The following is a 23,092-nucleotide window of genomic DNA, read 5'->3' on the forward strand; positions in this document are numbered from 1 at the left end:
CAGTTGTACTACATTTTTTTTTATTTTTAAAGAAACTTTATTTTTTATTTGTTTTTCCCTTTTGTTGCCCTCGTTGTTTATAATAGTTGTTGTTGTTATTATTGTTGTTGTTGTTACTGCTGTCATTGTTGTTGGATAGGGCAGAGAGAAATGGAGAGAGGAAGGGACGACAGAGAGAGGGAGAGAAAGACAGACACCTGCTGACCTGCTTCACTACCTAGGAAACGAACCCCCTGCAGGTGGGGAGCCAGAGGCTCGAACTAGGATTCTTACACTGGCCCTTGCACTTCGTACCATATGTGCTTAACCCACTGCACCACCACCCAGCTCCCCCACTACATTTGGTTTTAATGGTAAAAAATGTGAAATAACGGAGAGTCTCACTTAGAATAGTTATGTAAATTGTAGTCTACAGTCTCTAGTTTATACTGATAACACTAACATTAAGACAATAGCAAAGGCATATAAAAATCTGCTATGTGGGGGCCAGGCAGTGGTCCATCTGGTTAAGTGCACGTGTTACAATGTGCAAGCATCTGGGCTCAAGCTCCTGGTCGCCATCTGCAGGGTTGAAGTGTCAAGAGTGGTGAAGCAGTGCTGCAGGTGACTCTCTTTTTCTCCCTGTCTACCTCTCCTTCCCCTCTCTATCCTATCAAATAATAAATAAATCTTTTAAAAATCATATATGCATGTGTTACACACATAATTTATGTGCATATACAGCAGAGTATGACTATTTTTGTTTAAAATCACACAAACATGCCCACACCAAAAAGACTAACAAAAAATAGTAGCAGTAGTAATTTTAGAGGGAGGAAATAATAAGACTATAATTATATTTTCAGCATGAATCTAATTCTATTTTGAGTTTTATTATATTTAAATAATTCTAATAATTTAGAAAGTAAAGATGAAATGTAAAAGATCACAGGAAGACAAACTTCCATCCAAAGTCACACACAAATAGAGTTGAATTATTGTCTGACACTATTTTCAAGACAGTCCACCTCTATTTTAGTTCAGAAAGACCTTGAGAGTATTTTAGGTCAATGAGTCCTGTTTGTTTCTTTTCAAAGCCTTACTTTGGAGGAAGTGTTACAGTGGGCCCAGTCTTTTGAAAAGCTGATGGCTACAAAATGTGAGTATTATGTGTGCATCTATTTCTTCCCTGAAAATAACCACTAGATCACAAATGTGTGCTACTCAGCAACTGTCACATTAAAAAAAAAAAAAGCAAACTGAAAATAGTTTACATTGCTAGACATCATTAGTTATTTTGGTGTTGATTAAGCAAGGTTAGTCACTGTGAAAATCTGTTTTCACAACTACATGTATAACTTTTCTGGGTACATATGGTGAAGTAGTAACAATATTGATATACATACATACTGCCTTACCAAAACCTTCTCGTATTATGGAATTTTTGTCTTTTTATTTCTTATAAGATACTCTTCTTAATGTCTTAAAAAGTAATAATAAGTTTGACTCTTGCTATTCTAAAACTTTCCCTCAACTAGAGTCTAACTCTAGTTGTACCAGATTTAAAGAAAACTTTATTTAAGTTTCTATGTAGTTGTATTTAACTGCTAAGATTCAGGTGGTATAAGTGAAAGGTAACAGCAGTGGATATGAGCGGAAGAAAGTCATAGAGTCAATGGCACAACTCTGAAGGTGTATGTGTGTGCCTTCTTATGAGCGATAGGACTCTGGGAGGCTGTAAACAACAACAAATACCAGAAGGCAGGTAGAGAGGAAAAATGGAGTGGGGATCTAGTATATGAGTGAGTTTGGTACTTTTCAAATTGAATTTGTTCTCTCCAGTGTGTTTTTAAAAATTTGCCACTAAGAATCTGCTCTTTTTTTTAAATTTAATTTTCTGTCCGCTTCTCTGTGGATATTGAATCTGTTTACACCTGAGTGTGGACCGAAATCATGCTGGTTGATATTTCCATTAGTGGGATACTCTGGGGATCCTCTGGATAGAGTGCTTCCTGTTCTTTTCTGGCAGCTGCCATGTTTCTGGGACACGACGTGTGCTCCCTGGCCCAAGGAGAATCAGGAATTTGATTCAGAGTCTGCTGTTGGTAAGCAGACAGCTGTATGGAGGGAAAGGGTCAGATGTATGAACCTCTTGGTCAGTCCTAGTGAAGGCATTAATCAGAGCTTCTGGCAACGACTACACAGTCCCTCCCTGCCCACCTGGTGCTAAACCTACACCACAGAACTTTTCAGTGGTCATTTGAAAACATCATCTCCTCTGCCTTTCACTTTTCAAGTATTCTTCACATCTTGTTTGCCAGTGTGATTGTGCATGTTTTAAAAATATTTTGGGGTGGATTATAGGACACTGGAGTAGAAAGGAGAAAGAAAAGAACATGATCAGTGGGACGTAGTGATGGATTTTCTGGTAGTAACTTGGATCTCATTCCCAAACCACTGTAATTCATGTATTGCAATATTGCCAAGGGAATCTGCCTACTGACATTGTATAGTCTACATTTTTTACATCGGAATAACATCACCTGCCTTTCAGTGTTAGTGTGCAGGCTAATTATAGTATACCTAGCAAATTCTTAGCAAAATTAGACACACAGTTAGTTTTTATTGGTAGTAAAGTGCATGTCTCTAAAAATAAATTTCCCCATTTATCAAAATGTGCAAAACCTGGAACTTGGAATTCAGGGTTCTCTACTCCCTAACCCACTGCACTTTCAGCCCAACTCTGCCCTTCTTTCAACATGTCCTTTGTCCTGTATGTTTGCTGCTCTATTTCTTACAGCTCCAATCGTCCTGTTACAGGCTTCTGCGCAAAGTGCTCTCTCTACTAAGACCATAATTGAAATAAAAATTCAACTTCCACCTTTTCCATAAAACCTCTCAGAAATATGTGCTCCTTTCTTCTTTGTATCTGTATTATAAATGGTTTTGCTTCAAATTATAGCTAGCATGTGCAGTTGATTGCTTTTCCCCCATCTGTTCTCTCACTAAACTGTAAATTCTCCCAAAACACAGAAAATTTCTTATTCACCTTCCATTCTCCCAGAAACTAAAGACATGGTTTGTATCTAATGGGAATGCAATAAATGGTCAGTGAATAAATGCAAGATAGTTGTTTGTAAAGAAAAATGAAACACCAAAACACACCAAATTATGTAAGAGGTTCTGTGTCAGTTCTGAAAGCCTCATAAACAACGTGAATAAATTAATTACTTGGCAATATCTCAGGTGGGTGTCAAACTAGGACCAGCAATTTAGAGAACTACTCTCATGAGGAGAAAAAAAAGTTTTTAGAGGCAGCAAGGGCAGGAAAAGAAGGCACTACTCTTTATAAAAACCAGCATAAGCAGGGTAAGAATCTTGCCAGAAATGGAATTATTCATGTAAAAATTCAACAACCTCATGATAAAAAGGTGATAAAATAAATCACTCTATGAGCAGTCAGGAAGATAATAAAACTAAGGGCAGAGACATTAAATATGCCAGAGGAAAAGTGTGCTTGCATTAGTCACAGTCATTAGTAAGAAGCAACCACTTGCTAAGATACTCATATCCCTCCTTACCCAGATGAAAGACTTCTCCTAAGAACATGCAATTCAAGGGCTCATGAAGGAAGGAAATGTATTAGACTAGTCCCAGTAGATGAGCTGAAGTGGCTCAGGAGACATTCACTGGGGTGCCAGTAAGTCACTGGCAACACCGTACATTTATTTCAACCTCTAGTGGGCGAAGAGGAGTTTTTAAAAACCAATAATTTAAGAATACTACCATGTTTGGGGAGTCGGGCGGTGGCATAGTGGGTTAAGCGCACGTGGTGCAAAGTGCAAGGACTGGAGTAAGGATCCTGGTTCGAGCCCCAGGCTCCCCACCTGCAGGAGAATCGCTTCACAGGCAGTGAAGCAGGTCTGCAGGTGTCTATCTTTCTCTCCCCCTCTCTGTTTTCCCCCCTCTCTCCATTTCTCTCTGTCCTATCTAACAATGATGACATCAATAACAATACTAACTACAACAACAATGAAAAACAACAAGGGCAACAAAAGTGAAAAAAAATTAAAAAGAGAATACTACCATGTTCAAATTAAAACATTACTCAGAAATCAAGATTAGGAGTTGGTGATGCAGCTCAGTGGTAGAGCACAATCAGATTGTTGTGAAATGGTAAGGAGGTATGAATGACAATATTTTAATGATGGGAAAGTATTTCATCACCAAATACAGTAAAGATAAGTGAGTACAGTTTTCAGTGAAGAAATGTTAAGTGCATAGGACTTCTTAGAAATCAGTCTAATTTTTTAAGTCCATAATGAATTAAGCAGAGAGATCTGACAAAAATGTCCAGCTCTGCATGTGTTCTAACTTTGCCAACATTTCAGTTTTTAGAAGAGAATTGAAGTACATTCAAACTGACCTAAAAGTAGTAGTAAGTCTATAAATGGGTCAGGGAAATTCCGTCTGAGCTATTAGTCATCTTTCCATAAAAAAAAAATCTAAGAATTATGAAAGATTTTGCCTTGAGTGAGGTTGATCCAAAAATAAATCACTATACCCCAAAATATCATCAAAGTGTTAAGTACCACTGAGATGAAAAGCAAAAAGAAGCTCTGCTGGCCATTTCTGATGGCTAATCCCAGTAGGAATCTATTTCTGATGAATAGACCTAGAAGAACTAGAAAAGGTATAAAAATACACATTTGAAATGACAAAGAGCGCAACAGCTACCTAAAAGCAAGGGCTCTTCAAACTGGAAAAGTAAAATACTGAAAAAGAATCAGATAAAATTTTGGTTAATCTTATTTATATTTTGATTGAAATGTCAGAAAATAATTCTAGGGAAAAAATGCAGTCAGTCTATACAGTTATTACTTTGCCAAATGTCAAAAGATGAAGATGAACAGCAGAGGTTGCCTACTGATATGTGAGTGAAGTGAATCATATTTATGAATAAATAAATAATTTATATAACATTTTGTAGTTGTAGTAAATATGTAGTTATATATTTGCTATATATACCTACCTAGGAGGCTCATTAACTATATATTTAAAATAGTAAATTACACTAAAATAGCTAATGAATTATTTATATCAGTAAGTAAAATTCCATCTCATGGCCTTGAATGAGTCTTTGGGTCCTTCCCTGGATGGATCAGGCATTTCCAGCAGTGGACAGGGGTCAAAGAGCACTGTGCTCAGCTCTTTTCTCCCTCTAGAAGGGGGTCATAGACAAGTAGGCAAACAGCTTAATGAATAAACTGATTCCAACAAGTGGGAAGTACTTGGAAGAAAGTAAAAGATGACAGATAGCAAAAGGCAATCCAATTGAATTAATGGAGGAGAAATGTTAGAAGTAGTTAAGTGTGAATCAAGAGACAGTGACAAAAGTAGTCAGCCACACTGGCTCATGAGTACAGCATGGTCCAAGGAGGGGGAAACCATTTTATTAAAAACCTGAGCTAGAAGAAAGGGTGGTGTAATAAAAAAATGTTCAATATGAGAAAAGTACAGGGTCTTAGAAGCCACCCCCACAACTTTAAACTGAAGAGAAGCAATATTTAATGCTAAAAGGTCCCACTGGTTCTCCTAAAAGAAAAATAAGTGGAATCAGTCTCAAAGCTCAAGTAGTAAACTAGGTAAAACTGGAACTCAGTGAGAAAGACAGAACCAGGAGTAATTAACAAATAGTTGCCAACCAAAGTCACTGGGCTGTAAGATGGGGAAGGAGAGTGCAAAGGAGGACAGCAGAAATCAGTTATGGAGTTAAGGTGCACTCTAGTCTTTTCAAACCTAGAGAAGAAAAGAAGTCCAGCAGAGAGAAGGAAAAAGAGCCTCGGGTAAGTGAAAGATGACCAGAACATTATTTCACCATGGAAGGCAAAGAAGAGAGTGTTTCGGGAAGGGAGCTGTGAATAGTGTCAAACAGTGTTGACAGGTCCAGCAAGAGGAGTAAAAAAAATAACTACCATAGAGCAGGGCAGATATAATGGTTATGCAAAGAGACTCTCAAGTCAGAGGCTGCAGAGTCCTAGGTTCAATTCCCACACCACCATAAGCCAGAGCTAAGCAGCAGTGCTCTGGTATAAAAAAAGGAAAAAAAGGAAGGAAGGAAGGAAGGAAGGAAGGAAGGAAGGAAGGAAGGAAGGAAGGAAGGAAGGAGGGAGGGAGGGAGGGAGGGAGGGAGGGAGGGAGGGAGGGAGGGAGACCACTGAACATGGCAATATGAAAGTCAATGGTACATTGACAAGAGCAGTCTCAGGAGTGGTAGAGTAGGAACAAGCAAAGCAAATAGAGCGAGGAATCACCGACCTGGGAAGATCATCACATAAGAGTAGATATTTGAAAGGGTTATGCAGCCAACATTCAGAGTATAGCATCAATAGTTATTGACTGAATAAAAGTGTTACACATACTTGCAAATGATGGTGACTACTAGAGAAGATGAAATTAACATCCTAAGAAGAAAATGAGGATGATTTTAACAAGAGAGACATTCAAAGCAACAGAAAAAGAAAAAAATATGAGAGAGTCAAAAATGCATTGGTTAATCAGCACCTTCTCATAAGAAAACCTAATAATTACAAGTAGAAATGGAGGCATGTTGGTTGAATTTATGGAGGCAAAAATGAAGTAATCACAACTTGATGGAATCTATCGTAAACAAAGATCTAGGCAAGATCACCACTGGACAGTAGGAAAGATGTGATGATACTATAAAAAAAAGCCAGAAGACATTATTAAATAGTTTATGGAGAATAAGAGAGCCATCACATTAGGTGAGAGAGACAGGATGACTGAAATACTGAGTGCTTATTCAGAATCAGCAGGCCAGGGAGGCGGCACAGCTGTTGAAGAAGAGTATAAGGCTTACAAACCCAACCTTCTGAACTTGATCCCCAGCACCAAGTACTAGAGTGCTCTTCGGTTTCTCTCTTTCTAGCCCTGATTAATAAATATTTTTTAATAATAAGGTCTGCAGTGAGAATGTCAAGTGAGCAGCAACTGCACACTCGTTTTTTCTCTACAGAGTAGGACACATCCACAAGTTACTCCGGATGGACACATATGCTGAACCACACAGAGTTTTCATCCATCTTTAAATGATCATCAAAATCAACTTTGAATCTACTTCATTCTTTCCTTCCTTTCTAAATCATCACAAACTCTGACACCCAGCCCCAAAGCACTGGGTGTAAGCTGCTTCAGAGCAGGGAAGCCCTCCCTGTGCTGATGGATCACTTAGGCCTTGTATTATGGATTTCATTCCTCATCAAGGCACAAAATATGGTTATAACTTATGAGTGATGCTGCTTTTTCCTTTGCACACACACCTTGGTCCCAAGCCATTTCTCACTGTGGAGTGGCAGCTTCCTATGCAGGTTCCTCTCTCACTCTTTGCTGCCCACTGCAGTTGCCATGGTTACTTTCCTCATCCTCAGATGACCAGCTTTGCTACACTTTGGCTTTCTGCACTAAGGTTTCTTTCTCTTGTTTTTTATGCACTTCTTCACTGTAGGGCAAGAAAAAGCCAAGACTATAAAGTCTGGCCTTTTACAGACATTTTGTGTTGGTACATTTCAGTTTGCACATTTTTGTCTCACAGACAACCAAAAGGAATCACATACCAGGCACAACTCTGGGTTTGGGTCCTTCCTGGTTGCTGACTAATTTGAGCCTGCTTCTTTACTCTTTGAAATATAAAGTCACTTTAAGATGGAGAAGCTTGCCAGAGATCCAAAAGCCTACTTGACAAACATTTGTAAATTTTTTATCTGCTGTATCTGAAGTCCTAATTTTCAAAAAGGTTTGCAGGTAAGTGAAAGTAATCTAGACAAACTAATAGTAAGATAGTTTTCTTGGAAGGACACCTGTTTTGTTATGCATAAAAACCAGGTTCTTGGGGGCCAGATGATAGCGCAGCGGGTTATGTGCACGTGGCATGAAGCACAAGGACCAGCGTGGGGATCCTGGTTCAAGCCACCAGCTTCCCACCTGCGGGGGGTGAGGGGATCACTTCACAAGCAGGTCTTCAGGTGTCTAGCTTTCTCTCCCCCTCTCTGTCTTCCCCTCCTCTCTCGATTTCTCTCTGTGCTATCCAATAGCAACATCTGTTGGGAAATTGTGGCAACAATAACAACAACAAGAGCAACAAAATGGGAAAAATGGCCTCCAGGAACAGTGGATTGGTAGTGCAGGCAATGACCCCAGCAATTACCCTGGAGGCGAAAACAAACAAACAAACAAACAAAACTGGTTCTAGCCCCCCAGTGCACTAACCCTCTAACACTGGAGGAGTCAGTTGTTAATCAGGAAGCACTTATGAAACCTGGTTGGTGGCACTGGGAGGAAAGGCAGAGAAATTTTTGCCAAAACTGAGAAACATAATCAAAGCCTTAACCAGGATATAAAGGCCATGGCATAGATGGAACTGCATATGCAGGAATGACAAGATTTGAACAAAGGTCGTGTCCATAAGTGACACAGGAACGTTGTGAAGAGGGGGAGAGTAAGTATCCTATCCTATTGGATCTGCAGCTGCTGCCAAAAGATATGACCTGTTCCATTAGAATAAGAGAAAGAGAGTGAAAGGTTGTAAATATGGTCATGACCAAGTTTTTTGTCTTAGATACTTTTTTTCTAATAGAAGTATATAAAAGATAGGCATCTGGGTCAGATAGATAAGCAGAGGCTTTTCTCAGCTTAGATTATAAATATTTCCCTAAAATAAAAATAATAGCATGTAAAAGGAGAACAGAAGATAAGGCAATAAATATTACAGATAGTACCTTCAATATAGAGAAATACAGTCAAGAAAAGACTAATGGTGAAAAGGAAAATAAAGATTTAAAAATTCATATAAGTAAAATGATTAGTAAGAAAGAAATTTAAGCATTGATGTTCTAAAATGGAAAATAAATATATACAAGGTATTCATTTCATTCCATCAGAATGGAAAAAGAGTAAATTCACTCATTTCTGTTGGTAATAAAAATAATGGAATATCTATGAAAGCAATTTTAGAATAGGTATCAGGAGCCTCCCCCCCCAAACAAAAAGTTCTATCACCAATCTACAAACTCCACTCTTTTAAATTAATCCTTCTTCTTCTTCTAGCGTTTGCCCTTCTTCCGTAGCCAGTCAACAGCGTCAGGTTGAGCCTGATGTAAAGTTTCAAGACCTCCTTTGAATCTGGAGAGGTGGCAGTCGTTGACTATGTGGGTCATAGTCTGTCTGGAGCCGCAGGGGCAGTTCGGGTCGTCTCTGGCTCCCCAGCGATGGAACATAGCGGCGCACCGGCCATGGCCTGTGCGCCGCTATGTTAATTAATCCTAAGATAAATTACTAAAGATGTAAAGATTTAAAAACCAAAATGTAATGATTATTATAAAATATCAATATTTTGTATCACTAGGAGAGGAAAGAAACAAAATGTTCATTAACAGATTTCTGGGGCATAGCCATGGCAATCTAATCATGGAAAGTTGACTCTTCCCCAGAAAACAAATATTACAACAAAACAACTCAAGGAATTTCATCTTAGAGAAGCCAGGATTTGGGGTAAAGAAACATCACTGTCTGAAGACTGGTGATTGCACATGAACAGCAGGAGCAGGAGGGAAGATAGAAGGATTCCAGTAGAAACAGAGGCATTGTATGCCAGCTGGATGTCTTATTTGCATTCGCTTCAAATCTTGTGACAGATTTAAAGAGGCCACAGAACCACTCAGTCACAAAGGGACTTTATAAAAGGAGCTCAGGACTGCTGTTTAGAGTCACAGAAGGTACAGGACCCTGAACCATTTGGCAGTAGGGATGTCCTGGCTGCATAGAGACCCTGGTGACTGATGTCAGACTGCCCTGCAGTCAGGAAAGAAACTTTGACCTCATAGCAGAGTTGCAGGAAACAGTCTCATAGAGGAGAATGGGATATGAGGCCATCCTATCAGCCCCCCACCACCAACCGCCACCACCAACACCCACACAATTAGGACTCTTGTTTATAGTGCATTAGGAGACATAATTCTACATCACTTTTCCAAAACTCCTCCTCTCCACCTATAACTCATGAAGAAGAAGCTAGCACCCCCTGTATATCAACAACAGAAACCAAAACAGATTGGTAAAACCACAGAATATACAGTACTTGGAAATCAAGGTGTCCATGCACTTCATCATACATATCTTGCAGAAAAAGAATTTAAGAATTACATTGTGAGGAAATGTCAAGAAATATAAAACTTCCCATTTAATATGGAGAAAAGAATTAAGAAAGAAATTTATGGTATCAAAGTCTCACTGAATAGGAAAATGGAAAACATGAAAACAGTTACAGGATATGCAGGACATTTTCAACGTGTTCCAGTCAAATAGCAAGTATACTGACCCATGTAGAAAAGAGAACGACAGAAATATAAAACAAAATTATCACAATCTGTAACTTCAAAGTAGAAGAAGAAGAAAGTGTATGCAGGGGGTGCAGGTGGTGGTGCACGAGGTAAAGCGCACATAGTATGAAGCACAAGAACCTGCACAAGGCTCCTGGTTCAAGCCCCGGCTCCCTATCTTCGGGGGTGGGGGTCATGTCACAGGCGGTGAAGCAGGTCTGCAGGTGTCTATATTTCTCTAACCCTCTCTGTTTACCCCTCCTCTATCCGTTTCTCTCTGTCCTATCCAGTGGAAAAAAATGGCCTCCAGGAACAGTGGACTTGTAGTGCAGGCACAGAGCCCCAGCAATAACCTTGGAGGCAAAAAAAAAAAAAAAAAAAGTTTAGACAAAATGAGGCAAATCTTTGAGAGATTGAAGACTTCATTAGGAAAAACAAACATCAGAATTATAGGGAAAGAAGGGCGTAGAAACCATATTCAAAGAAATAATAGCTGAAAATTTCCAAATTAGAGATTTGGTCAGGGTGTACATCTTCAGAGAGCAGAAAGAACTCACTGATTCATAAACCCAAATAGATCTACACCAAGACAGACACATCATTGTGAAATTATCAAAAGCCATGTATAAAGAAAAACTTGACAGGCTGCCAGGGAGAAGGAGAAAGTGGCCTACAGAGGCATTGCGGTAACATTTGCATCAGACTTTTCTGCAGGAACCATGATGGCCAGAAGGGAGTGGAAGAACAGATTCAACATTTTAAAGGACAACAGTCAGCCACACATACTTTACCCTGTAAAACTATCATTCATATATGAAGGAGCAATCAAAATAATGCCAGACATACAAAAACTAAAGGACTTTGCCATTACCATACTTTCCTTTCAAGAGTTACTGAAAGAAGTGCCATAGAAAAAGGAAAAAGGAACATTTAATTCTCAACAAGGTGGCACACAGTAAAGCAAACCCAGAAATATAAGCCACAGAAATATAAGATGGGGGGGTTGGGCGGTAGCACAGCGGGTTATGCACACATGGCGCAAAGCGCAAGGACCAGCGTAAGGATCCCAGTTCAAGTCCCTGGCTCCCCACTTGTAGGCGAGTCGCTTCACAGGCGGTGAAGCAGGTCTGCAGGTGTCTGTCTTTCTCTCCCCCTCTCTGTCTTCCCCTCCTCTCTCCATTTCTCTCTGTCCTATCCGACAACGAATTACATCATCTACAACAATAATAATAATCACAACAAGGCTACAACAATAAGGGCAACAAAAGGGGAGGAAAATGGCCTCCAGGAGCAGTGGATTTATGGTGCAGGCACTGAGCCCAGGCAATAACCCTGGAGTCAAAAAAAAAAAAAAAAAAGAAATATAAGATAAATTTAAAGTATGAAATGGAATGAATAAGTGGGTAGTGTTCAAGTAAAGAATGGTGAGACCAGAACAGTTTAAGAAAAACTTTCTTTGATGTTTATATATATATATATATTTATATATGTTTTATATAATGCTTTTATGCACAACACATTTACATATATACAGTGTGTCTTATTAAATGGTATTTCTCTCTAGTGATTTTTAATCTCTTTTACATCATTTTTGTTGTCATTTTGCTCATCTTTCTTCCCATATTTAAACTTTATTTATTATTGGATAGAGAGAGAAATTGAGAGGGGTGGAGGAGATAGAGAGGGAGAGACACAGAGAGATACCTGCAGTTCTACTTCACCACTCATGAAGTTTTCCCTCTGCAGGTGGGGACCAGGGGCTTGAACCCAGGTCCTTGAGCATTATAGTGTGTGTGCTTAGCCAGGTGCTCCATCTCCCAGCCCCCATATATAATATTTTGAGGTTCTTTGGTGTTTTTGTTCAAGGACTCTTGTTACTATAATTTCTGTATGTTACCAAATGACCTATATTCCTCTAAAAGACAACTATTGGATGGTTTCACTCATATATGCAATATAAAAAATGAAAACTCATGAACTTTTTAAAAAGAAATAAATATAGTCAAACCATCACTAAAATGTTGTGAAAACTATGGTGGTTATCTTTGAGGGAAGGAAGTAAATGGGGAGGGATGTAAAATTGTGAAGGTGAATGTGATATGGAACTGTACCCCTGTAATCTTACGATCTTGTAAGCCATTATTAAACTACTAATAGTAGCCTATCTGAAAATATTAAAGCTTTTATGTAACCCCTAAAAGTAAAATGAAGTATCCAGGAGGTAGCAGAGCATATAGAGCATTGGGTTCTCAAGCACAGGGTCCTGAGTTTGATACCTGGTGTTAAATAGCACAGTGATGATCTAATTCTCCATCATTTTCTCTCTCTCTCTCTCTCTCTCTCTCTCACACACACACACACACACACACTTTCCCCACAAATAATAAATAAATAAATAAAATTTTAAATAAAATGTAAAAGGAGAAATATTTTCTACATGATACTAAGTATAAAAGAGTCATATAAAGTTGTTTTTACATAATGCCAATAATGAAACTAGAATATGTCTGTGCAGGTGAATGAATACAACTACATAGCTACTTTAAATGTGAACAAAGTACTGAAATAATAAAAGGAAATACAACAAGTTATAAAAAAAGTGATTCAAGGGATGCCAGGCAGTGGTGCACCTGGTTAAACATACACATTACAGTGCACAAGGATTCAGGTTCAAGACCCTGGTCCCCACCAGCAGGTGGAAGAAGCAGGGCCGCAGGTGTCTCCCTGCCTCTTTCCCTCTCCACCTCTCCCTCCCTTCTCAGGTTACCTCGGTCTCTACCCAATAATAAATAAATAAATATATTTAAATATATATATGGGGGCAGCGGCACAGCACAACAACTGACAGAAGGATCCTGGCTCGATCCCCCCAGCTGCCCACTTGCACTTTGCAAGCAGTTAAGCAGGTCTGTATGTGTCTCTTTCTCTCCCTCTCTCTGTATTCCCCTCCTCTTTCAAATTCTCTTTCCTACCCAGCAACAACAGCAACAGCAACAATAGTGGGGAGAAGATGGCCACCAGGAGCAGTGTATTCGTAGTGCAGGTACTGAGCCCCAGCAAAAACCCTGGAGGCAGTAAATAAATAAACAAACAAATATTTATCTTTATCAAAAGAATTTTGTATTTAAAAATAACCAGTAGAGGGTAATATGGAGGACTTCAACTGGTATGATAGTAGATTAATTTTGACTGTGATGTGTGATGTGCGAAGTTGTATGCACATGTGCACTATACATGCAGATAGAAATCATACTCATTTTGACTGTGATGTGTGATGTGCTAAGCTGTATGCACATGTGCACTATACATGCAGATAGAAATCATACTCATTTTGACTGTGATGTGTGATGTGCTAAGCTGTATGCACATGAGCACTATACATGCAGATAGAAATCATACTCATTTTGACTGTGATGTGTGATATGCTAAGCTGTATGCACATGAGCACTATACATGCAGATAGAAATCATACTCATTTTGACTGTGATGTGTGATGTGCTAAGCTGTATGCACATGTGCACTATACATGCAGATAGAAATCATACTCATTTTGACTGTGATGTGTGATGTGCTAAGCTGTATGCACATGAGCACTATACATGCAGATAGAACTCATACTCATTTTGACTGTGATGTGTGATGTGCTAAGCTGTATGCACATGAGCACTATACATGCAGATAGAAATCATACTCATTTTGACTGTGATGTGTGATGTGCTAAGCTGTATGCACATGTGCACTATACATGCAGATAGAAATCATACTCATTTTGACTGTGATGTGTGATGTGCTAAGCTGTATGCACATGAGCACTATACATGCAGATAGAAATCATACTCATTAGCAAAGTAAAATCAAAAGAAGGAAAAGGGGAAAATGAACATCTAGGGCTAGGAGAGAAAAAATGATGTCAGAAATAAACTAGCCATAGTATTTTAAACTATGTCTATAATAATTAAAACCAAAAAAAAAAAAAAGGTTACAAGTGGAAAAACAGAAATTATTAATATAGAAGTCAAGCTAGATAATTTTTATTCATAAAAAGGAAACACTGACAAAAGAGAAATTTAATGAAAGAAAGATTCATTTTAAAACTTCACGCTGGGACTGAGTTAAGGAATGCCATATCCTCAGCAGTATAGGTTGAAACTAGCATGAGCTTAAAATTGCTCTGGGGCCATTTCCGATGGCAGCTGGTAACAACTCGCCTCTAGGCTGTAGTATCTACAGGGAGCCAAGCCACCTTGGAGAAAACAAGCTTGGACAGCCGCACCACTCTCCTGACTCAGTCAAGAAAAATCACGCTTGCTTTCTGCATCAAGACACTGGCATGTGTCACCTCGTGTGTCATAGAAATTCCAATTTCAGTGACTAGTTTAAAAAAGAACACAAGAACACACTGGAATTGCCCCAGGGCACCACTCTTATTCTTCAAGGAAACAGCAAGCACTATGTGGGAAATACACCTATTTTTTCCATCTTTTCAATTGAATGAGCAATCCCATGGTTTATTTTATTCACTATGATCAAGCAGCATCGTGACCTCTTGAGCATAAAGCTCAGGAATAAGTATCATTTGAAACTTCAAATTGTGTTCCACTGCCTGATTTAGAAAAGGATTTATCATTCCCTGATTATCTGAGTTAACAGAAAATCTAAGATGAACAATTCAGTTCTGACTTTAACTTACAAAATGAGCCACATGTACACAGATTCTAAATAGCCTACAAACTACATGAACATAGTTACTTATCTATACAACAGAACCATATCAGAAAAATCAGATAGGTCTTCATAGTCCAGGTCATTTTCCCTAGGCCATGATACTGTAACAAATAGCATCAAAATCCTAGTATTCTACAATAAGAAAGACTCACTTCTTGTTATGTAACTGGGGTTCGTTCCAGTTCTGTCCCATGTCTTCATTCTGGTCTTCAGGCTGACGAAAGAGCTCATTGTCAGAATGTGTCCATCTCACTCTTGAGGGGGGAAGGCAAGACTGAAGCACCCAGTGGTCTTCACACCCTCAGCTTAGACCTGTACTCCATCAATGGAAACTAGCCACAGTAAGGAGGTACTTGCATGTGATGCCAGGGTTGGAAACCAGGGCCTGGTACACAAGGCCTGGTACACAAATTCTACTAGGTGAGGTATCGCCTACCTTGCTAAGTGACTTTTCTTTTGACTCATTTTGTTTTGGGTTCTCCTACTCATCTAGCTATTTCTCTAAGTGAAGCAATTGTTAAGTCTATATTCTCTGACTCTAGACCACTGTGGCCATAATGAGTCAAAGAACATCTTAAAGTTGCTTTATGTAAAAAGGAATGCCTTGTTTGAAACCTAGCTAAAATAAATACCCAAAACATTTCTGGTGTGACACTTTCATAGTTGCTCTACCCCCATCTCCCTGTTAGACATCTCAGTAAAAGTCTCCTTTCAGAATATGGTTGCAAGGTGTCCTTCTGTATCATGTTCCATTTGGATGGTTTTGCATCCAATGCCATGAAGAAACATACTCAAAAGATAATAATAAGTCTTGGTGTAGTGTTACATAATCCTAAAGGTTATGTCCCTTTTTAATTAATTAATTAATTATTGCTCCAGGGTGTCACTACTCCTGGAGGCCATTTTTTCCATTTTGTTGTTGATGCTGCTGCTGTTGTTTTTGTTGTTGCTGTTGTTGTTGTTGGATAGGACAGAGAGAAATCAAAAGAGTAGGGGAGGCCAGAGAGGAGGAGAGAAAGACAGACACCTACAGACCTGCTTCGCACTTGTGAAGTAACTTCCCTGCAGGTGGGGATCCAGGGGCTCGAACTAGGATCCTTATGCCCATCCTTATACTTTACTCAGTGTGCCTACCACCAGCCCCCTTTTTAACTTTTATTATTTGTTTATTTATTTATTGGATAGAGACAGAGATAAATAAAGAGAAAGGTGAGATAGAGACACGCCTGCAGCACTGCTCCACTACTTGTGAAGTTTTCCCCCTGCAGAAGGGGAACAAGGGTTTGAACCCAGGTCCTTGAGCATTGTAACATGTGCTTTCAACCAGGTGTACCACCACCTAACCCCAAGGGGCACATTCCCTGCATATCTTCAGCTTTCCCCATTTTCAGCGCCTCCTTTGCATTTATTCTCAAATATAAAATAGCTTAATTGTTTTTATCTATATTTTTGTATCACTAATGATGGAGCCAGAAGGCAAAGAGTCATGGAACCTTGTTTGCAAGTGCTAGAATACCTAATCTAATCTCTTGTGTAAAGATTTTCGAAAACATGAATTTGCTCACCATTGTTAATGTTAATCAGATTAATTAACACAATTTAGTGTAAAATTCATTAATACTGACCAAGATATTGTTAATTGGAGCCTATACCGACAGTCCCTAAATGATCATATAATCAATGGGCCACACATTTCTATTATTAAAGTTACATTGTTAGTTTCATTGTTTAGCAATTCATATCTCAGATATTCCAAGAGAAGTTTAATATTTATCTCAGAGTGCTCATCTTGAATCCTGAGAAGAGTAAGTGCTCCCAAAGATTATTAATGTGATAGATTTGTAAGAGATCAACTAACCTCCAAATATTAGCACATACAAAATAGTTCCTCAGTCAGGAAAGCTCATTCCACATGTCTCTGCTTAGCTACCCACTTCAGAAAAGCAGTTTAGGAGCAGAGCTGAAGAGGGCCAGCTCTGCTATCAAGTGTCACTGCATGCTGTGCTACATACACCCAGTGTCTTCTTCTGGATACTGAGAATTTCCAGTACCTCATCTGAATTCCACTCTCTCTTGGACCTGCACTTCTAGTTTAAACTACAAGACAAGAATAAAAAGTTGGATTTTTCATCTCTCCAAGTTCACTTGCTGACGGGAAATGACACACTGTATACATCTTGATCAATCTGTTTCTTCTACACAGCATGGGAATGTTTCCTCCAAGCATGGCCTGGCTGTTTAAACCCTAAACTTATCTTACTCTTGGCTTAAAGTCTTAGATTTTTCATGGCAGTTTCAAGATTAAAGTTCTGTCCAAAATTAAAATCATGTCATATTTTAGGGTCCTTGTGGTTTTTTTTCTATATTAGACCAGTCCAACATGGTGGGAATTTTTCTCAGAGTAACTCAGAATAAAGGAATCAAGGAAAGATCACACTCACTGGAATTGTCAAAGTATGTTTCACATGTGTATGTACATATATTGTCATATATACTTATTAAATAATTTTGAATCTGTGATTAAGCTTTTAATTTTAGTTGCATTAAATATTGTTTAGACATTCTTATAATTTTTGATCCGTGAAAATAAATTTATGTCTCTGTTTCTTCTAGATGGTCCAATTATTTATTCAGCATACTTAAAAATGGAGCACAGTGATGAAAACATTAAATTCTGGATGGCATGTGAAAATTATAAGAAAATTGCCTCACAGTGGAGCCGAATTTCTAGGGCAAAGAAGCTTTATAAGATTTATATCCAACCACAGTCCCCTAGAGAGGTAACCATTACCTGACAATGAGGGCAAGAGGAACTCAGTTCATTCCTGGGAGGGTACCACTGGTAGTCAGTTACACAGCTGTGCCAGGTACTTACATCTAGTATCTCTTATAATTCTATAGTCAGTATTACTAATTTTATTGTCAGGTTAAAAAATTCCTAAGACTATGGGAAGTAGGGTTGGGAAATAGTGCGCCCTGTAGAACGTTCATTTTTACCATGTACAAGGACCTGGTTTCAACCCCCAGTTCCAACTTGCAGAGGGGAAGTTTCACAAGTGGTAAGCATTGGTAGATGTCTCTCTTTCTCTCCTCCCTTCTTCCCCCCCTTCCCTCTCAATTTCTTTCTGTCTTGGTCATTAAAAAAGGGGGGGGGCTGTCAGTCATCAGAAAGGGTGGATTTAATGTGCTGGCACCAAACTGCAGTGACAACCCTGGAGGCAATTAAAAAAATAAAAAGACTACGGGAAGTTGAATTAGTTTGTGCAACGTCACACAGCAGTTATGTGGCAAATTAAGGACTTAGATTATGATTTTATGGGTCCAAAACCTTTACTTTTCAAACTCTCTATATTGCCACAAGAGTCTGTTTGGTTTGTTGATCTCATTGTTTTCTTAGCAGAGCACTGCTCAGCTCTGACTGATGGTGGTGTGAAGGATTGAATCTGGAACCTCAGAGCCTCAGCATGAGAGCCTGTTTGCACAACCAGTATGCTATCTCCCATCCTATGACTTTTGTTAAAGACATACTCATAAAAGAACTATCTTTGCTAGAAGGAATTACACTGCCAGAGATCATACATAGGCCTGCTGACATCCTCAGAGATACTGGATGAAGTCTATGTACCACACCATTCACATTCTATTACTGACACTTATTTACAACCACCTAAAGAAAAGTCATGAGTGAAAATGACAGTGCTATTTCTCACTGGAGAATGAAGGGTGAGGGGACCAGGCAGTGATGTTACCATGAACAAGGACCTGGGTTTAAGCCTCTGGTCCCCACCTACTAGGAAGAAACTTTGCAAGTGGTGAAGCAGTGATGCAGGTATTTCTCTGTCTCTCTCCTCCATTTCCCCACTCCATTCTCAATTTTTTCTCTCTCTCAAATAAATAGATAAAACATTTAAAAGGATGAATACAAGAGAGATGGTGGGGGAGGATGAGAGAGAGAGAGAGAGAGAGAAAGAATGAAAGATAAGATTCTTGTGCGGGGACAAAAGTAAAAAATCCCAATCATTCAGGAGAGTCCTCTATCATTGGCTTGTTTCTCAAAACTCTTGTATGGAAAACACTTGCGTTTATTGAAATAACCACTTCTCTCTTCTGTTTCTCCACACTTCTCTTCAGTTTCTTCCCACTTCAGGGGATGTTCATTTAAGTCAACTTTCATGACTCTTAAGGAGATAAATCTTAAAATAGCACCAACTTCCCTTTTTCATAAAGGAGGCCTTCATCTCATAAACTTCCGAATTTGTAGACTCCACTAACTAACCACTTGTAAGCAACAGTGTCTGTGATTTCCTTGGTTTTGAACTTAGTGGTTTTATTATTTTAAGCTGAGATGTGGAGGTGGATGTTTACTTTTTACCCATGAAATTGCAAAAACTGAATTACCCTATCCACAGATAATAAAACAATAAACATTTTCCTTCAGTGACACCTACTTATGCTCTGCATATAATTTCACTTTCAGATTAACATCGACAGCTCAACAAGAGAAACCATCATCAGGAATATTCAAGAACCTACTCAAGCATGTTTTGAAGAGGCACAACGAATAGTATATATGCACATGGAAAGAGATTCCTATCCCAGGTTTCTGAAGTCAGAAATGTATCAAACACTTTTGAAGACTATTCAGTCCAACAACAACTCCTGACTACCACTCAGAGTTCACATTGAAGATCGAGTGTTCAAAGTACTGGCTTTGATACTTTAATTAGAAAAAAAAAATCTTACTAAGTAAAAAAAAAATAGTGTAGGAATAAAATAGAAGAAATCAACAATAAACTGTTTTCTAGTTACCAAAAAGAAATAGATCCCAGGGCGAGGATAGATAGCATAATGGTTATGCAAAGAGATTTTCATGCCTGAGGCTCTTAAGTCCCAGATTCCATCTCCCACACCACCATAACCCAGAGCTGAGCAATTCTCTGGTAAAAAAAAAAAAAAAAATCCTCATGGGGTGAAATCTAGAGATCTTACTATATGAGTTACACAATTTATTAACTATTCATGAGTTCAGTTGCAACAAAAGCAAAAGGAAAGTTTTCTCACATAATATCAATATTATAAATCTTAATTACTATAATCAACTAACTGGTGGGTTTTGTTAATAAGACTTTGCTGTCATAATGCACAGATAAAGCTATATGAATTGTGTACCTAGAATGATATAGAGGGCTCTCTTTTTCCTTTATTATTTATTTAATACTGATTTACAAAATTACAGGATAACAGGGGTACAGCACACCATTCTCACCACCAGAGTTCTTGTACCCCCATTCCCTCCATTGTAAGCTACAACAGTTGTCCTAAGGTTGCAGATATGGGTTTAACTATTATTTCTATAACTGTCTATATTTGTATATATTTGCCCCCAACCCCCTTTTTTTTTCCAATGGTCCCATCTTTTCGTCCTTTCCAAATCACACTATATCCACCTGCTCCTCCCTTTTTCCTCTTCTCCTTCCAGGTCCTGACGGAGTTGGAGGTCAGAGCCCTCTGGTCATCTTCCCCCTATCACTTCTCCCCCGCTGGGAGTATGGATAGAGAGCCTTAATAGCTTTAATTAGTAGACAATCTTGGTACTCATAATTCAATCAACTGTATTATATCATGAGCAGTATCAAGATTTGTTCTTAAATATTTGATCTGTAAAATCTCCCTATCATTCTATTCATAGCGGAACTCTATTCCACAGGTAAAAAAACACCCAGAAGGTCCTAAACCTATTAAAGATGTTCCTGTATTCTTATTCTTTTATTACTTCCAAAGGTAGAAATGTGGTTGCTATATTCCAAGGGAAATTTATTCTCACAATGTGAACTCATCACGGTCACTTTTAAATTAACATAAATACAAAAATAAACTAAAGATATAAGTACAGTTTTCTCAAAGACATAATTTTTCCTATAAAATATTATTTTAGTTGTCCCATCAAAGTAACTTACTAGAAATTAACAGAAGGGGCCAGAAAAATAATTCACTTGGGAGGTGTGTGGCGGTGCACCTGATTAAGCACACATTACCATGCAAAAGGACCTGGGTTCAAGTTCCTGTCCCCACCTGCAGGGGAGAATTGTCCCAAGTGGTAAAGTAGTGTTGCAGGTGTCTCTCTTTCTCTCTCCCTGTCTCTCTCCTTTTCTCCTCTCAGTTTCTCTCTATCATATGAAATAAAAGTAATAATCTAAATAATATTTACAACACAGTTCACTTGATTAGTGTGCTGCTCTGCCGTATATACATTCCCAGGTACAAGTCTGGCCCCCACTACATCAAAGGACACTTCAGTGATTGGGGGGGGAGGTGTTTTCTTTTTCTCTCTCCTGCCTTTCTGTCTCTATAAAAATTAGGGGGAAATTTGCCAACAGATTCCAGAAGAAGGAATTCATTAATCATTGATCATTAATAGATAATAGATATGTTAAATAAATAGAAAAAATATTTTATTAAATCTGTTTCAGGACACCTCGGGTCCATATCACTCAGTTTGTAGTAAATCGTCCAAATATATTACTGGCATGATTTAAAATGGAACTAAAATAATCAACATGCTTTATTATTTATTTTTCCTTGAACTGGTAAATTACTGCAGTGTAATAAAAGATAAGACTAGAATTTCCTATTTTTCTTATTCACTGATTTTTAATCTCCTATATATCATTTGTTCACTCAGCTCTCATACCTTTCACTTTATGTTGTGAAGACAAGGTACCCTCTGGTGCCATGAAATAAAAGACTTTGAGGTACAAAGCAAATGGATTGGGTGTGTGTTCGCTCACCTTACTTGACGGCACTGTAACTAGGTGCCAGCAAATCTATTTCTTCATCTATAAAATAAAGAGGAAGCACGAGCTGACAAAGTGCATTATGTACAGTGGATGTCTGAATACACTCAATTGTTTATATTCAAATGGTTTCAGAACATTTTGCTTTAATAATATTCTAAATCATGTTTATTTCTTTAAGAATATTTCCAAATTAATCAGTATTTTGTTTTTTCCTCCAGGGTTATTGCTGGGCTCGGTGCCTGCACCATGAATCCACCGCTCCTGGAGGCCATTTTTCCCCCTTTTGTTGCCCTAGTTGTTGCAGCCTCATTGCGGTTATTATTGCCATTGTTGACATTCCTTTGTTGTTGGATAGGACAGAGAGAAATGGAGAGAGGAGGGGAAGACAAAGAGAGAGGGAAGAGAAAGATAGACACCTGCAGACCTGCTTCACCGCCCGTGAATCGACTCCCCTGCAGGTGGGGAGCCGGGGGCTCGAACCGGATGCCAGACCCTGCGCTTTGCGCCACGTGCGCTTAACCCACTGCGCCACTGGTGGCCTGACTCCCCAGTATTTTATTTTTTAAAACAATTTAAATTTTGATATTGATACAGTAACTACAAGTATGTCACTGTTGATGTTTTGTATGATATTTGATTTATCCTTAGGATTTAGTAAATTTAAATCCTAATAATGTCAGAGTTCTGATATCAGAATCTAACTGATATTTTCTGCTTTTATAGACTTTCTTGTAAATGTGTATGGTAAGCCTTCATATTCTTTTCATAAAAATAAAGTCTTATCTTTTCCAAAAGAAAAGAGTGGTAAAGTTTATTGTTGTTGTTGGTTTTACCTCCAGGGTTATTGCTGCAACACGGTGCCTAATCTGCAACCACCACTCCTGGCAGCCATCTTTTTTCCATTGTTGTGGTTGCTGTAATTATTGTTGTTGGATAGGACAGAGAAAAATTGAGAAAGGAGGAGAGGACAGAGAGGGAGAAAGAAAGACACCTACAGACCTGCTTCACTGCTTGTGAAGTGTCCCCCCTGCAGGTGGGGAGTTGGGGGCTCGATCCAAGATCCTTGCATGGGTACTTGTGCTTTGCACTATGCGCACTTATCCCAGTGCAAAACCAAGCAGCCCCCTGTAATAGCAATTTGTACACCTCACATTCATCTCTTTCCAGAGATGAACATTTTCCTATTTATAATTTATC

At 38.7% G+C, this 23,092-nt stretch overlaps 1 protein-coding gene across 1 annotated transcript in view; it reads left to right on the forward strand.

Moving 5' to 3' along the window:
• The window catches only part of RGS13 (regulator of G protein signaling 13), a 35,475-nt gene extending 12,835 nt beyond the window's left edge, over positions 1-22,640 (forward strand). The window contains exons 3-5 of the mRNA XM_007539747.2: positions 1,077-1,138; positions 17,712-17,878; positions 19,576-22,640. Of these exons, the coding sequence (XP_007539809.1) occupies positions 1,077-1,138; positions 17,712-17,878; positions 19,576-19,761 (415 nt within the window). The 3' untranslated portion in view covers positions 19,762-22,640. The remainder of the gene's footprint in view (positions 1-1,076; positions 1,139-17,711; positions 17,879-19,575) is intronic.
• The last annotated feature ends 452 nt before the right edge of the window (positions 22,641-23,092 follow it).

This window comes from Erinaceus europaeus, chromosome 19 (assembly GCF_950295315.1).
Source record: "Erinaceus europaeus chromosome 19, mEriEur2.1, whole genome shotgun sequence".
In the NCBI taxonomy this organism is placed as follows: Eukaryota; Metazoa; Chordata; class Mammalia; order Eulipotyphla; family Erinaceidae; genus Erinaceus; species Erinaceus europaeus.